Source organism: Bactrocera dorsalis, chromosome 5, assembly GCF_023373825.1.
Source record: "Bactrocera dorsalis isolate Fly_Bdor chromosome 5, ASM2337382v1, whole genome shotgun sequence".
In the NCBI taxonomy this organism is placed as follows: Eukaryota; Metazoa; Arthropoda; class Insecta; order Diptera; family Tephritidae; genus Bactrocera; species Bactrocera dorsalis.
In genome coordinates this window covers 10832036-10850336 of record NC_064307.1, presented here as the reverse complement: position 1 = coordinate 10850336, position 18301 = coordinate 10832036, and the positions used below count along the sequence as shown (strand labels likewise).

The 18301-nt window shown below is 38.9% G+C and overlaps 2 protein-coding genes across 3 annotated transcripts in view; both read left to right on the top strand.

Moving 5' to 3' along the window:
• LOC105231483 (neurobeachin-like protein 1) overlaps nt 1–18301 on the top strand; it is a 104548-nt gene that overhangs the window by 54474 nt on the left and 31773 nt on the right. For both annotated transcript variants that reach the window (XM_049458545.1, XM_049458544.1), the window contains 4 exons: nt 17224–17367; nt 17432–17704; nt 17760–17874; nt 18063–18231. In XM_049458545.1, the coding sequence (XP_049314502.1) occupies nt 17224–17367; nt 17432–17704; nt 17760–17874; nt 18063–18231 (701 nt within the window). The remainder of the gene's footprint in view (nt 1–17223; nt 17368–17431; nt 17705–17759; nt 17875–18062; nt 18232–18301) is intronic.
• Nucleotides 15010–16354, top strand: LOC105231418 (larval cuticle protein A3A). The gene is made up of 2 exons (XM_011212707.4): nt 15010–15140; nt 15359–16354. The coding sequence occupies exons 1-2, from the start codon at nt 15126–15128 to the stop codon at nt 16094–16096; spliced, it is 753 nt and encodes a 250-aa protein (XP_011211009.1). The 5' UTR covers nt 15010–15125; the 3' UTR covers nt 16097–16354.

Below are 18301 nucleotides of genomic sequence, written 5' to 3'. Positions count from 1 at the left end.
TTAGTGCACAAACAAGAGCACAGCGTCCAACTTTTTGGCGACGTTCGACGTTTCGATTCAATGTGATTGGCATCGCAACAGTCGCGGCTAATTGGTTACCATTGCATTGCGCATACGTGCGATCCACTTGTGCCGCTGTCCATTGCAATCATCTAGTTTAAAGGCAGCAGGCCAGCACCGATTTATGGTCAGCAGTGTGATTTCATCATCGCGCTTTGTGCGAGCGCACTCCTGCGAGCGTTTTCTCAATGAACGCACTAAAATTCGTTGCCATAAGGCGCACTGTTGTCGTGCTTCTAAGTGTCCAGCCTGACCATATGAAAGCGTGTGCGGCGTCAGCGTTTGCCAAGCGCGTGAACATCTATTTCATCGCCCAATCGCACATGTGTCATGTTCATAAAACTCAAATCACACAAAATCGCCTTGCGCTGAGAATTTAACTGCCTTCTCTGGCTGATGCAAACCATTTTTTTCTATTTGACACAATAAAAACGGTTCATTTTTCAAAATGCTCGCATTTTATCAACGTTTTTCAATACGCACTTGAAGTGCGCATGGCGTCACTGACCAAAATACCGACCAAATTAACCGCTGAAGCAGTTAGTTACTAAGTTATAGACTGGTGTAAACGCGCAAACTCTGTAGGAAAAGCATTTTTAGTATATAGTTAATGTTCTTAGGGGGTTACATAGATTTCACGGTTTCAAAGAAAAAAACAATACTTGTTTTATTTAATTTTGTAACATCTCTAGAATATTGTGCTAAGTTCTCACTTTGATCCAATCTTGGCTTGCTTTGAGCTTTGGAGATGCAGCCCTGAAAATGTGTGCACTCAAGGTCAGTTATAGGCGCTTAAAATTTTTAGTTTACAGGTCTAAAAAGCATTTATTTTTTTTTTCTTTTTGCTTTTTATGATCTTGTACGATTCCGCTCTCATAGGAGGGTACCTAAGCTCAGCCCAACTCTGGGGGATGATGATTCGCCTTCTAAAAATTTACATGTTTTTTTATCAAACAGATATTCTTTGGCTACCCAGATTTTGCTGGTCTAAGACCCATTAAGTCGTGAGCTCTATATTCTTTATTTAAAAGAATCGTTTCTGGCCACTCCCAAAGTGAAACGGGCAATCAGAAAACGCTTTCCTGCACTTGCGTGAACTTCATTCATAACTTCATCCTCCGTTGGAAAGACCAGACAAATCTCCAATTAACGCCACATTGCTAAAATAAACGAACTGGCGCGCTGTTGGTTAACTTGGCTATCTTCGCCAAATAATGGAGATCCTGAAAAAAAGTTTCAGAATGTTCAATCAAAATTTTTTCACTTGAGGGATGACGAAAATAACGTCATAATCGTTTTAATTTGAATATTTTCATTTCAATTTTCGAAAAGATTGATATTTAAAACGATACCTGTTCTTAAATTCAAATAAAATTTGTAGGGATATAAAGTTTAATTTTTGTATAAGAAACAAATTGTTAAAAATTTAGTCCCCATAAATGGTCGTAAACCCAGATTGTAACCCAACCCTTTGACTACTATTTTTTTTATTTATTTGATTAGGCTCATGAGGGAATGGCCCGTCTTCAAAAATTATATTGGGTATATGTAATTTTTCAGGTCATGATATACTTTCGTAAAACATAAAACCCCTTGACCCTGCTAATTTTTAACGAGCGTTTTTATAAGTAGTTTAACTGGGGTAATTCGAGTAACGATTCCAAACATTTTTGGCACCTTCTCGTATATTTACATATTTTCGATGGCATTATTTAGAAACTCGTTAGGTATATTAACAAATTTAGTTCTCAAATTCAGTAATGACCCGAAGTTTAGGGATGGCATCATGACACACCATCACAAGGTAAAGATATTCCCGAGTTTCATTAAGGTCACAATCGTTCAGTACAAGTTCGAACATTTTTACTGGTAGATATAGCCGGAAGGTGCATGGCCGCGAAAGCTGCCCTTAAACACAGAGAATCTGGGTACTTTGATGACTGCTAGTCTGGGTACTCTGTATTTTATTACCTTTTGAGATTATTCCAAAATATTACTACATTTCGACGCAGGTTTAGATTAAAGCTCATATACTGCCGAACTTATTCGGCATTAAGCTGCGGGATAACGAAATTTTTGCATGTAGTATCTGATTTGCGGAATGTTCGCCGGTCCCAAGAAACATTTTCGGCAAATAAACTACAATATATTCGATATTATTAAGATGAGTAAGTATAGAAACTCTATTAGGTATATTTTAATGACCGGGGTAGTATTCAGAGCGATTTGTCGGTAGCTAATATCCTAACTAACATACTTCCGCCAATTACCTATCTAAAGATATCACGAGTTTCATTAAGGTTCCTACATATTGAGCGTTACAACCGAGGTTCCACATATTTTTATATATCTACTTGTATAATGGGGATGCTAGAAGAATTATTGAATGTGTTTAACACATGCACTGCATTCGTGAAACGTTAAGTGGGCGTGTTCAACGGTCAGCGATTCACCATCGGTATTTGAAGAGTGTACTACGAAGACAACCACAACTATGGCGCTCAATTTGGTTGAAAATAGCACATTAGTGTCACAAGGCCGCGAAAGCCTGCTTTAGAAGCTTCAAAAAATCAGGGTACTTAGAGGCGAATTTTTTGAATACTCTGCAATCCTCGACTTGGATAGCGAATCATCTTCTCCTTATCCCGTTTTGCAAGAACAAAGGCTGAAAAGTGGATACGAAATCATTGACTATTCTGCCTTTGGGAAGCATAGACTAAATATGCATAAATAAAGCACCTATGCAGATTTGTAATAGGTTCAGGGCCTTCACAACGATGAACACAAATATCTAAGTGTGATCCTTCCGTATCTAACTTGCCTTAATATCTGCATTTTTTGTAAAAAATCAGCGTTAGGCACTGAGGTCCACATATTCCATATCTAGAGAGCTGGAAAAAATAGTAAATTTAGTGTTAAAATTTAATTTCTGCCCAGTTTTAGTACACGTTGGCCACTATTTCCTCGTCTAGCTTTGACAATAGTGGGCGTGGTTATCACTATGACTTTCACCACAAATGTATTTACAGAGGAGTTAATAAAAAAACGATTGTCCTCAGCAAATTTGGTTGAAATAGGCATTAGCTTTTTAAAGGGCGGGGTCACGCCCACTTTCACAAACTTTTCAAATCGCTGTTGTGTGTCTTTATGACATATTGTTAAACTAGAGTAAAAGAAAAATCCTTCCTCGATGCCTAAATGTATACTGTATAATATACATTCCCTCAGTAAAATAAGAAAATCCTCACAAATTTAGTCATGCTTTTCCTACAGGGCATTCACTCGTACTAACTAGTTCACGAGGCTAACAACGTTTAGTGCAGTGTGCTGGACTTGTTTTCCGCTGTTCGTATTGAACTTAAAAATACTTTGTAACCGTTAAGCAACTGCACATGCGCAAATGTATCAATTGGCAAGCGTGTATGTGCGCATGTCGATATGTACTTGCACCATGTCTAAAGTGTACATATTTCGCTGTGTCGATAGACATGTGCACCCCAGCAACGCATAAATGTGCTTTTGTCCACAATTGCCCCAAAAATTATGCTGACGTAATATTGTTTAGTTGCAAGCGTCGCTGCCAGCGCCGACAGTACATATTAGACATTGTACAAGTATTGAAAAACATTTTTAATTCACTGACCGATCGACAGGCTGGCTGGTCGACTCACTGGTCTCTTTGCGCATTTTTTCAGCGCAGCCTTTGACGCCTTGGCAGACACATTTTAAGCATCGGCCGCACCGCTTGAGGGGCCACCACATGCACATTTTGGTGTGTAAATAAATACGAAAACGTTTTGCTGGTGCATGACAACGCTTATGGCAGTGCGTGTGGAGCATTTTATGTCGGCTTAATTAAAATGTCCGTTTGAAGCGTACTTTTACACACTCGCACCTTGATTTGGAGCACTTCGAAACGCTTGGTAATGCTGTAAAATGGATTCGAAACTTAATATCTGCAGTTTAAATAGAATATGGTTCGAACTATTAATTTTTTAGTGCTGCCGCCTGCACGCTCGCTTGCAATAGCAACTGCACACATACCGTTATTTGCGCGCGAGAGTCACGCACAGCATACTTCATCGTATTTATCGCTTATCATCACAGAAGTGAGGGGCGCATTTGTCATTGTTAATAGGAACCCGATATGCAAGCGCATGCCAAAGTTATTGTGACATAGCAGAGAAACTTGAAGTTGCCACACCGTTTTATGTTGGGAGTTTGCGTTTATTTTGGAAAGGATATCCAGTACATACTGTGGACCAATAAAGTTTACATACACCCTTTATTCTTAACTAAAACATGTTCGCACATACATTTTCTAGTCTCATTCGACTGATTTTTTTTGCTAAATAGATAAATAAACATTCGTGCATTGTGATGCATTATCTTAATCCTTTTAAATTTACCCCTATGCTTGGCATTGTCGCTGCGAAAGAGAAAAACCCCAAAAAACGCATCAAGAAAGTTTACATACACACAGTACAGCCTAATTTGTTTATATTCACTGAACGGTACAAAGTTGTTGCATTCCCATAATTGTTGATTGTAAACGTATATTAATACTGGGAATTTGCATTCAAAGCCACGATCGGGTAGACCAAAAATTTTAACGCCCCGTGAAGAACGCAATATCGTTACAGCCGTTAGTGCAAATCCAAGAATTTCCGCAGTGAAATTAACTCAAGACATATACGATAGTACACAAAAAAAAGTAAATCCCCAAACTGTAAGGAATGTGTTGTATAGTGCTGGTTATCATGGACGAGTGGCACGCCGTATGCCATACATAAGCAAGGTTAATAAGGAAAAGAGGTTTGCGTTCGCTATAGAACATGTAAACAAACCGAATTCGTTTTGGGAAAATATTATATTCAGCGACGAATCAAAATTTAATATATTTGGTTCGGATGTGGCACGAAAAGTGTGGAGAAAGGTCAATGAGGAGTTTCAAGAAAAAAATTTATTGCCAACAGTAAAGCACGGTGGCGGTAATGTAATGGTTTGGGGGTGTAATGGCTGCATCTGGAGTTGGACAATTGGAATTTATTACTGAAAAAATGGATAAGTACATGTATTTGAACATTTTAAAAAATAATTTATGTCCAAGTGTGCTTAAATTGGGTCTTGATAGCAACCACTACTACTTCCAACAGGATAACGACCCAAAGCACACGTCTTATCTAGTACGTGAATGGTTGCTATACAATTGAAAACAACTCCATACGCCCCCCCAATCACCAGACATTAACCCTATTGAACATATCTGGGACTTATTAGGAAAGCGTATACGAAAACATAGAATTTCATCCAAAGAGTTCCTAAAAGCTGCCTTATCGACTGAGTGGGCCAAAATCACCGAAAATGATACGAGAAATTTAGTAAAAAGTATGCCACGACGTCTACAAGCAGTTATTACAGCAAAAGGAGGGCCAACAAAATACTAAATATGTCTCAAACTTTTGTATTTAGTGTTAGTTTAAATAATGTACGTAAACTTTATTGATACGAATTAAGCTCATTTTAAGTTTTTGTACTTGTATTTTTTCATTTGTGTAAAAATAAAAATTTTGATAAGCCAATATATATGCTAAATATACATATTTTGAAATAGATACAAAAAAACGACAATAAACATTAATTTTAAAACCAAAAAATGTGTTGTAATTTAATAAAACTAGGTGTATGTAAATTTTATTGGTCCACTGTATGAGTTTGCAGGAGAGTTAGTTGTGTATCACGGTAATTGGGGGTTCAAAGTGGCAAAAGGTCGTTCAGAAAATTTCTAACATTAAATTCACTTGATCTCCATACCGTTTTAGAGCACAGAGGTCTATATGAACTCCTTCATGGCCACAATTTGTTCACGTAATAAATATGTGAGATAGTGCTGCTCTTGAATTTGTACAGAAGTAACATCGTATAGATTGCTATATTCAAATGATTAGAATATTTTTCCAAATGAATATATGGTATAAAAACCCTTACTTCTTCTGGATAATAGCACCTAAACACTAAGAAGTTGTTTCTAATCAAACTTAACAGGACTAAAAGAAACTTGGACTCCATTCCCCACCTTTAAGTTAAATCCCATAACTCGGGAAATGCTGGATCTATTTCAACCAAATGTATGCATGAACCAAACGTTCCTTTCAGGCGTTGTGAAAATAGTTGAAATCCGCTGACAACCACACCCACTTCCCAATTACAAACTTTAAATTCCATCTGATTCTTTCACTTTACAGAATACCTATACAAATCAAACATTAATCAAGTTATCACAGTAAAATTTTTCAGATATAAAAGCTCATCCACTCGAGGTTCTCACCTTTTTTTTATGAAAAAACACAGAAACTTCAAATTTAATGCAGAAGGTTTATTCTAAATCGAAAGAGCATTATTTGGCATTTATTTTTTGAAGATTATCTCTTTCAAAAGTTGGACGCGGTTACGTCTCAGATGGTCCATCCATTGAATCCAATTTTCGATGACTCATGACACGCGTGATATTTTGCTCCAAGGCCTGAGTCGAAACGGAATAGTTTTTTGCATATCCCCACAGGAAAAAGTCTAACGGTGTGATATCACACGATCTTGGTGGCTAATCGACCGGCCTAAAACGTGAAATTATCTGCTCAACGAAGTGTTCTCTCAAAAAATTCATTGATTGATGCGCTTTATGGGAAGTTGAAACCAAATATTGCCGTGATACGAGCTTCAATTTCTGGCATCAAATAGTCTGTTGTCATGGCGCGATAACGTTCGGCATTGACGGTTACGTTCTTATCGGCATCTTTTATGAAAAAATATGGGCCGATGATTCCACCGACCCACAGACCACACCAAATCGTTGTTTTTTCTGGATTAAACGGCAGCTCTTAAATCTCTTCAGGTTGCTTTTCATACCAAATGCGACAATTTTGCTTGTTCATATTCCCGTTGAGTCAGAAATGTGCTTAATCGCTGAATAAAATTTGGCTCAAAAAAGTCGGATTGTTTTGGAACTGTATAATCTTAGTATGTTATCTGTTATCAAATTTCGTGTATTAAATTTTTAAAGTGATGGCATCCCTCTGTCAGTTTTACTTTTTTCAATTAATTAATTAAGTTGAGTAGGCTTCCACTTCGAAAATTCAGCAAAAAGATAAGTGGCGAGTAAAAAAACTGGAAATGGACACTACTGAAAGACGGCAACTTAGTTATACTACAGAAATTATCCTTAATGGAAACTATTGGAAAAAGTTCGAAAATACATATTTCAAAGCAATTAAAATGAATGTGTATCAATCCCAAAGAACATAACAACAGTTGCTAATCTGGTAATGTCCACAATATTTGTGTTGCAAGTTCATGCCAAAATAACTGTTACTGTAATTGTAAAAGTTAATTATTTAAACGGAAAAACAATTCCAACTAATATGGCTGTAAAGCGTGGAGACGAAATTTCCAGTAAATAACCAATTAAAATTTTGCTTTGCGTTATCTCAACAGTAAACCACGCTTTCAGCGTTTAAATGGAAATAAATATGTACGCATGCGCAGTAAAATGAAAACAACACCAAAAAGGCTAACATTCCCGACACAATTGCTGCGGCTTTTGTTGTTGCTGTTCTTTTAGTTTCTGCATATTATGTTACGTTTAGGCCATGTTATTGTGCGTGACGTGACGGTTTTAACAAAAACAGACGACCTTGTGTTGTATTGGCCAAATACCAAAAAGTAAGCATACTTATTTATGTACTTAGTGACAACAAAGCAAAAAAACCTCATTGGTACATAATATTTATATAAACATATGTACATACATACATCAAGTTATATCAGTAAAGTGATTTTAAATATGTATATAAGTATAGATATATATTTACACATTTATATATTTATTTATAATGTATAAAATATATTTATATTCGGTTCATTTGATAGCGAAGGTGTTCGCGTCATGCGGGAGCGAGCTTTCCAATACCATGTTTTGGCCTCGGAAATTGGCAAAGGTTTAAATAGTTCGCGAGTTACATAGCTAAACCAAAGCCGAATAGCGCAAAGCCGAGTTGGTAGAAATGTTAAATGCTGTTTGAATTGTATAGTACATACATATTTATTTACTTAGTCGTGAGCCCCTAACCTGATTAAATGAAATGGGCAATACAAAGGATGGTAATAGTTATATCTGTGTGAGTGGCAGTTTATAATCACATTGTGTGCTAAATATACTTGTAGTAGGTCTATGTTAAATTAAGTCACCCGCACTTCGTTGTTATCTCCAGAAGAGATTTCTGGCAGTTCTCATTTCATGGTTACCACTTGACCCGTCATATGATTAGTTATAAGACCTCTAGCTTATTATTAATTTAAAAGCAATTTCGGTTGGTCACATTTATACAAGTATTTCTTCGGTATTCATTGCTTACTGCAGTAGTCCCCTTAACTCTCTCTCTCTTAATAAAAAAAGCCACAGCCTTCTTCTTCTTCGTTCTTCCTTTTCGCTGTTTGGCGCCAATTGGAGATTCCAAGTATAGCCAGGACCTTCTCCAACTGGTGTTTCCAACGTTACTGCGTCAAATACTCTAAGAGCTGGAGTGTTTTCACACATACGAACGACATGACATAGCCAGCTGTCTCTTAAGTCTCTGAACTATGTCAAAATCATCGTATATTCGTTCCATCGGCTGCGATATTCGCCTTGGCCAATGCGCAAAGGACCGTAAATTTATAGCAGGACGGGGATGATGAATGATTTGTAGAGTTTGGTCTTGGTTCCTCGAGAGAGGACTTTACTTCTCAATGGCCTACTCAGTCCAAAGTAGCACCTGTTGGCAAGAGTTATCCTGCGTTAGATTTCTAGGCTGACATTGTTGTTGGTGTTAATACTGGTTCCAAGATAGACTGTCAACAGTGACGTGAGAGTCCTGAGTGCGACGACTGTTCGTTTTATGACAGTGGATATTTCGTCTTGCCCTCGTTCACTAACATACCCATTTGCTTCGGTTCTTTATCCTGTCTGAAGAAGGCAGATCTAACAGCGCGGATATCAATATCATCGACGTACGCACGCAGCTGTGCTCTTATAAAAAATTGTGCCCTCTCGTCTGAGCTCTGCAGCTCGAATTTATTTCTCCAGCAGTGTATTGAAGAAGTGCACGATCGGGAGTCGCCTTGTCTGAAACCTCGTTTGGTATCGAACTGCTCGGACAGGTCCTTTCCGATCCTGACGCAGATTTTGGTATTTCTCTACGTCAGTTTATACAGCCGTATTAGTTTTGAAGTGGTGGTGTGTGCCGATCATCTTTTTCACGGGTATTTTCCAAGATTTGGCGCATGGTGAATACCTGGTCCGTTGTTGATTTGCCAGTCCTAAAGCCACATTGATAAGGTCCAACCAGTTTGTTGGCGGTGAGCTTTAATTTTTCACATAATTCGCTCTGTAGAACCTTATATGCGATGTTGTGGAGGCTTATCCCTTGGGGTTAGCGCAGATTGTGGTCTCTCTCTTTTTGAGGATTTTGCAGAGCGCAAATTCTACAAAAAAACTGATGTATGCTCGCCTTATCAGTTCTTTTCCCCCCATATTTGAATATCTCGCCGGTAATCCTTCGTCCCCCGCCGCTTTGTTTATCTTTAGACGATAATTGCTATTCGAACTTCTTCATTGTCGGGCAATGAAACGTCTATTTCTTCGTCTTCGATTGGGGTATCGGGTTCACCATCTCCTGGTGCCAACTGGGATAAATAAATTGACTAAGGTGTGTCGTATGTTTATGTTTCGTCGCCAATGAGCATATCTTTATGAGAGCTCATGTGATCTGTCACTTTCTTTTACTTCTTCGAGATTAGGATTATTAACCAAATATAATTTCGAAGAAACTTTTTCCTAAAATTTATTTATTGTAAAAATTACCTGACCAAATTTTAGCACCGTAAACAAATAACTGTCAAATACACACTTTATGGCTCGGTAAACAACAAGTCAGCCTGAAAGTGTATAATCGGTTTGTCGAAGAACTCGAAAAAATTATGAGAGAAATGCAAAATGGGTGTCCAGGGGAGAGAGATGTGACGTAAACAGTTTTTCGTAACTAAAATAATTATAATCTCTATTTCCAACAAACATACTAACTGTGTTAATAACAACTACGTGTTGCACATACAAATTCATTTCAATTAGAACTTTTGACCAAATTCAAAAGCCATACTTGAAAACGCGCACCCACACACACACACACGCATCTCATACGCATGTCATTTTTGGCGTGCGACATTTTTTGTTTTTGTACATTTGATGTTGTGACACGCCGCTCGTGTTACGCTGGCGGAAATGTCGTTACGATCTAGAGATTTAGAGATTTGCTTAAGCGATTTTGGTGCGCAGCAACACACACACACACTTGTGTTCATAGCGCCGTAGATGCACTACTTGCGCCGCATACAAATGCTTGACTTGTGCTTTCGGTTGCTGCGTGCGCGCACCCGCCTTACCCTTTTAATGGTTAATGGCTGCTCACTCCTGCAAATGAATTAATAACTAAATTTACTAGATGCGAACAAAATCAAAGCAAACATACCGAACTCGAAGAATAAAAGGAATAATTGCACAAGATTTGCCAGAGCCAAAACTTTGCGGCAACGCCCGACTGCGACTGCGGCTGTGTCTGGCAGTACGGCGGCTGCTGGTGCTCTCATTTGGGCCGCGTCGGCCGGCATATCACAATGTACAATCAAGCGCCGCGGCCATTTGCCATTCACTTTTGTCGCACTTTTAGTTGTTTGGTCGTGGTTTTGTTCTGCGTCTGCGTCTGCGTCCGCCGCTGTGGCTCTGCGCGGCATTTGCCGTTGCCAGCTGCCTGTTGTCTGCCGCTCGGTGCTCTAGTGCTCTGGTGTGACCAAATTGGCACATTATTAAAAATGCATCAATTAGGCATCGATTGTATAACCTGTTCGCAAAATAGTTTACGCAGTCGCCAAGGCATGGACCTGGTCACTTATATACTTGGGTGCACGCATTGTCATAATTCTCTTCATTGCGTTTGATGCTAATGGCTTCCCTATTTTAATGATTTATGGCTGTTAATGGATGCGATTTCGAATAGAACGAATTATGGCGATAAACCAATTTAAATAAATATAATTGCTGCATTAATAGGATAGTTAATTGGTTTAAGTAAAAGACTTTAGACAGCATTGCTGTTGTGTCTGTGCCTGTACAATCTATTAATTTTTTTTTTGTGGTAAAATTTACGGATTTGTCATGGATGTTATTGCTGTTACCATACAAATATTGGTTGGCGCAAATCACTGTCCGTCCGCTGTAATCAATTTTGGACTTAAAAGTGAACTGAAGCTTTCAATATTTGAGCGTTTTTAAGCTTTCAGGTTGATTTAACGAAGCACCGACTAACCCAAAATTTACTATGGGCGAGACAATACTTTTAGATGCCCTCATATCTTTTCCTTAATGGGCTTAAGCCCCTTAAAAACGTGGTTCTTTTAAAGAGAAGAAGAATTACACTAGATATTTTTTACATTATTCTTCTTTATTGGGATAGACACCGTTTACGCTGTTATAGCCGAGTCTTTCCAACGGAGTAGAGGTCTTCCTTTTCCTCGGCTTTCTCCGGCAGCGGTGCTAAAAATGCATCGTTTACGAATTCGACTCCTCGTTGCATTTTATTGTGGTTGACTACTCAAAGTTTTCGATAAATCGATTGATCCGTCCACCTGTATCTTTGTGTATATGCTAACTAGTTCTTTCGGATTTGACATCATTTTGAAATTTTGCTACTTTTACTTTACTCTTTTTTAAATAATTTTTATAACATTTTGTCATCTTATCTGGCAATTTGAGGATTTGATGATTTGATCCGAAAAGAACTGTCAAAAAAGGTCAACCCAATTTTTGTAGCCCATTTTGATGTGAACTGTTTTCCATTGACGGCGTCACTCGTCGACCTGAACAAATGGCAGCCAGTAGGGAAAAGGTCTGGGCTATAATGTGAGTGAAACAAAAGTTCTCAGCAGCTGTATTTCAAACAATTTTTAATCGGTCTTGCATGAAAAGGTTGATTGAAAATTATGGCCTCATGTCCAGTTGCAAATTTCGGGGATTTTTTGGTAATTTGCAATTTTGGCCTCTCATGCTTTCATCTGGTTTTAGAAGCTCATAATTCAGGATTTCTGATACCATTAAATATGGAAGTAACGTTCTACGCGTCATAGTTATTCGACTTTCCGTTGATTTGTTTGATTTATATGAGTTTTTGTGTTCAAGGTTGTCATAATGAATCCATTTTTCATCACCAGTCACAATCCAATTAACAACGACTTTTTTGTAGCGCGTTAAGTGCATTTCCGACATGCAAAATCGCCGACAACCAATTCCCTTGCTTTTTAAAATTAATGACTGCTTTTAAACCCTTTGAAATAGCTGCTTGTGTGACTTCCAAAGGTTCTGACATTTGGCTGAGGTTGTCTTCATATTAAAGTAATGAAGAAGGACTCCCCTTAAAACACTTTTTCAGGTATAAAGTTCGACATATTTGTGTAAAAGAACTCTGCTTGTGCAAGACGCTTTCCAACACATTTTCGGAACATTGCAACGATGGAATAGTTATCATGTTACACCGTCTCTTGGCAAACCGCATGAATATAGTTATAGAAATACGTATATCCTTCACAGTAGTTAAGTATTTGGTGTAACCGAAGTTAGGTGAGGTTAGTCAACACACAATTTTGTGAGTCACATTCTGAGCGGAGACAGATAACTTAAATTGAATCGCGTCCCCGCAATTTGTTCTGAGCCGAATTTAAAACGAAAATTATTAATTGTGGCAAAAAAGCACCCGGAAATTGTAATTAAAATCGCCGAGTAGATGATATTTCCAAAAAAATTTATTTAGCTATGTTGGTATGACTGTTCTGCCAAATATGAGCCCGATCTATCAACCAGTTTTTTTTTTACAACAGCTGCTTAAGTCGGTAAAACTCAGTAGTTGGTAAAACTATCGAACAAAGAATTTGCCTCAAATTTTGTATTTCTAAACAAATTTAGTGTGCTGAATCGTTGCGAATGTTGGGAAAGGCTTACGGTGATTAATTTTTATCAAAAACACAATCGTAGAAGAGATGCTTAGTTCTGGACGACCTTCCACCACTTCAGCAAATGAACATATTTAAAAAATTGAAAGAAATAGTGCTTGAAAATAACCAGACAAGTGTTGGGGAGATGGCAAGAGAGCTCGACATCTCTCGTGAATCCGCTTGAATGATTTTGATGGATATTTTGGGTATGAAACGCGTTTTTGCTTGACTCGTCCTGATAAAGCTGGATTTTTTTTTTTAAAGAGAATGATTGTGACCGCTTTTAAAGCCATCGATGAACCACCGTATTCACCAGATTTGGCTTCGTGTGTTTTTCTTGTTCCTTAAACTGAAATTTCCGCTCTGTGGAACTCGTTCTCGGTCGATCGTAGATATACAACAAAATTCGGTGAAGGAGCTAAAATGCTTATGGATAGTGTTTCGAGGCCTTCGTTGGCATAAGTGTATTACATTTGATGGGGATTACTTTGAAGACGACACAACAAATATTGATGCATAATTAAATATTTTTCATTTTATTCACAAATTCCGGGTACTTTTTTATCACAATGTATGAATAGAAAAAGCTGCTAAAATATTTGTTTGAATATTTGCACAAAATTGTTTGCAAACTTTGCTTTATTTAATTCTTTATTTAAAATTCGCCTGCGAATTCTTCCTCATTGTTCTTTAACACAATTTCTACGACACCAAATGCCGATTGAATACCTCAGATTCATTACTTTTTTAAACAGTTTTACGCGCGCATTTTCAGTCTTCCTTATTCTAAATTGGTTTAATTTTATTTTTATTTTGGTGCTTGGCATTTTCTATGCTCAGCATGCCTCGCTTGTGAGCCGCTTTTTTAATATGCAACTCATTGTGAAGCTTTCCATTTTTCACTACGCCAATCAAATTAAAATGGCTTGCGATAAAAAGGCCAAAAATAGTCATTTAAATGGCTAAATTGAAGTCACAAAATTTCAGCGATTGAATGAAATTAGTGCGTTATCGTGGCGATCGCAATTTTTGTTTCACATTTTGGGCAATTTCTAGCGTTGATTGAATGCATGCTGCATACATATTTAGATATGTATGTATTTTTATATATGTATATATGTAGGTTCGTGCTTTAATGCAGATTTACGCTGTATTTCTTTTATAGCAAAAGACTTCCAGCGCTGAGGCAAGGAAAAAATTAAATAAATAAAAAACAATTTTTTTTATTTTTTTTTTTTATAATTTTTTTTTTATTTTTACTTGCATTGAATTGCAATTATTGATATGCGTTGGCGCTTGCGCTGCTGATTCCAACAATTAGATGTCGTTCCCCATGTCACTGCATTACTACGGCCATCACACCGTGCAGGCCTTTGGAGTAGGTAGCTCACAAGCCACGTGCGTGAGTGTCGCACACTTTGCTAGCTCACCAACCGATGCCATGAAAGCGCGCTGGCATGCAAATGTATGCGCATGTGTATGTGCTATAAATATTGAAATGTATGTATTCACGCGTTTGCCTTGCTGACTTACCCGATTTACGTGCCCAGAATTCACCAGCAGAATTTCAAAATGCTTTTAGTTGGTCATTGGTAGTTGGGCTTCGTGTTTGGCTTCTTGAATTAACGCCACCCGCCCTTCATATACGAGGTATGGCTTGCATTGAAGAGGTCATATGCTTGCTAAAATCCAAAAAAAAAAACAATAAAAACAAAAACAAAATCCAAAACAAAAATTGTAGAGCAATTTTTAGTACAATCCGCAACACCTCTAGCTTTGAGACTGAGTGTGGAAGAGCGCGCTGCCGCTACAATGCAAATATTCAAATTTTCGGAAATCGTCTTCTTCTCTTTTTCGAGAGCTACGGTCTCATCGCGCGTGCGCTTCATTTGGTATTTTTTGAAGTATAAAAAGCGTCGCGATTTTGGAAAAAGTATGTCAGTTTTGTTTTAATCAACCGACAGTGAGAATCTAATCAGCTTAAGCACACAATGAGTCCATTCGTTGTAAGTATTTTGAGCTCCTGCGACAAACACCACATCCTTCCTAACGTACTATGTACGAAGGCAACGGGCGCTTGGATTACGCGTTTCTACGAAAAGTAGACGATGCAGTTGCGCGCCTCTACGTCGCTCTAAGTACCGTCGTAGGCAGTGTCCAAGTGTCCGTTGGATTAAGCACACACGCTCACACACTACATACATCTTCTTCCTTTGCTTTACAGTTTGCCGCTGTTCTATCTACCTTGGCGCTCTCTGCCAACGCTGGTATCATTGCCGCACCTGCGCCTTTGGCGTACGCTGCTGCTCCAGCACCTCTGGCCTACGCCGCTGCACCAGCTGCCTACGCATCTGGTCCCATCTACGCTCGTTACGCCGCCCCCGCTCCATTGGTTGCCGCCGCTCCAGCTCCATTGGCTGCTGCCGCACCCATTGTGAAACCAGTCGTTGCCAGAACTTATGCCGCCGCACCAGCACCACTCCTTGCCCCAAGAGCTTTGGCTGCACCAATTGCCGCTCCATTGGCCGCCCCAGCACCACTTGTTGCCGCTCCAGCTCCCGTTGTTGCCGCCCCAGCGCCCGTAGTTGCCGCTAGAGCTTTGGCCGCACCAGTTGCCGCTCCAGTTGCTGTCGCCTCCGACATTGTTGACCCACACCCACAATACACCTACGCTTACAATGTACAAGATGCTTTGACCGGTGACTCCAAGACCCAAGAGGAGACCCGTGATGGTGACATCGTTCGTGGCTCATACTCGCTCATCGAACCCGATGGTTCCCGTCGTATTGTCAACTACTACGCTGATCCCATTAACGGTTTCAACGCTGTCGTCCAAAAGGATGTGCCAGTCGCCGCTGTTGCTCCCGTCGTCGCCGCCAAGGCAGTCGCTGCCCCAGTTGTGGCCGCTCCAGTCGCACCCGTCGTTGCCGCCAAAACCCTTGCCGCTCCAATTGTTGTCTAAACAAAAGGAAACCGCTTGGAAGATTGACCATTGACCCCGTAGATAACCAACGTACCGACACACTCTTGTCCGAAATGTCAGCTATTTGTTGAGTTGCTTGCCTTGCTGGTGGACTTGGGAGCGCTGTGCGCGCCAAACTATTGGTAGAACAATGCAATTCAACGGAGGACATCCATTTGTAAATAAACTAGAAAAACTCATTGTCTTTGTTGAAAACTTTCATCGTTAATAAAAAAACTGTTAAAACAAAAATTTAATTTATTATTTATTTGTTATTGGAAAAGGTTGAAAAAGCTAATGAAACATAAATTTTTTGATTTAAGTCAAGCTTTGCATGAGATCTGTCTGCTTTCCAACCTCGAATACTGTGCTATATAAGTTTCGCAACAAAAGTTTGTCTTTCATTCATAGAGAATTGTCACGGTTTTCGAAATCTTGGTTCTCAAGCTCTTAGTTTTCATAATCTTTAAAATGTCTTCCAAAAAGAGACTTCGAGTTTTTGCCTCTTGGCTGGTTCTCAAGCTATTAGTTTTCATAATCTTTAAAATGTCTTCCAAAAAGAGACTTCAAGTTTCGTCCAAAGTCTCTTGCGTAAATTGCCGGACCTTAGTAATAGATTTAGTCTCATAATCCATTCGGTGCTTCGAGAGAAGAGGAACGTTATTCTTCGTTTATTTTCCGACCTGAAATTTCTACAACTGGACTAAATGTTGTTGTTGTTATAATGGGTATCTAGTCCCCGTTGGGATGGTAAGGGTTCGTCAGGTTGTCGGCGACGTCATCTAACGGAAGGCCCACGAAACATGCTGTTTCGATGGAGTCGGACCAAAGAGAGAGGGGCGTCAGATGATTATTCGCATGACACTGGACTAAATGTTTAACACAGTGGTAAAACAGATTTATAAAAAGAATTTCAAGAATCCAAAATCAAACAAAACTTCTTTGAAAATTATAGCGGTATAATCATTAGACGTTTTATGGTACATGTACACCCCTCACCCTGAATTTCAAAGTGTGCTCGCAAAAGCTAGCAATCATAACGTGAAATCGAATATATGTATCAACCTTTAAAAATTATAAATACATGTGAACCAACCTCCAACCTAATCTCTTCATTCTTTTTTCAGTAATTCGCCGGAAGAGTTTTGGATGCTCTCCAATCATGAGAATGTCGCGCGCATGCGTCTCAAACTCGAGCCGCAATTGTATCCGAACAAGCACGAGAACGCGGCGAATTTACGTGATAATGCCACAAATGCCTATGATCCAAGGTAAGGCCCCAAAAAATATTATATATATTTCATAAGTTATTAAAAACAAATATTGAAAATTTAGAGAAATCTCGGAATTCGACTCGACAATTAAGAGTGCCGTTGTACGTGACTTTTTAGCAGACGATGAGAATCTACAGCTCGAAGAGGAGCTGCGTCAATCGATTGAAGCGCAATCGCAGCAAGATGTGCCACTGGAAAAATCAGTCATTTCACAAGACTGCGAACTGATTACGCTGATGACGAAGGTGAAGGGTAAAATCGAGGTGAATCAAACGCTATTCACCTTCATCGATTTGAGTCCGCCTTCGGAAGATGGCTCCAAACACGATTTTCGGTGAGTAAACAGCTTAGATTGATTGAATATATGTATTAAAGTTTCTTCGAAACAGCTTTCCAATCAGCAAAATACGTGAGGTACATTTGCGCAAATTCAATTTGCGGCGCAGCGCTTTGGAAATATTTTTAATCGATCAGACTAGTTATTTTCTCAATTTTACAACAAAGGTGAGTTTCACTGCTGATATAAAGCTGCAGTGGGGTTCGATGCTCTTTTTAAGTGTGTTTTGGATTCAATTCGTGGAATATTGTCGAAATCTAAATTGATCGACTTCGAATAGGAATCGAAATACGAAATAGGCTGCCAGTGTTGGAGTTGACAAATTTTGCAATTTACTTCTCTAATTTATTTGTAGACACGCAACAAGGTTTTTACGAAAATATTGAGCCTCCAACCGCCAAACATTTTATATGGCTCCGGTCGCTCTCCCGGAGAATTATTGCGCGCTTCGGGACTTACACAGAAGTGGGTAAATCGTGAGATTTCCAATTTCGAATATCTTATGTACTTGAATACAATCGCTGGTAAGTCATTGCTTCGTTTGAATTAGTTTACCATTATATACATATATATTTGAGAAGATGCTCCAAATTT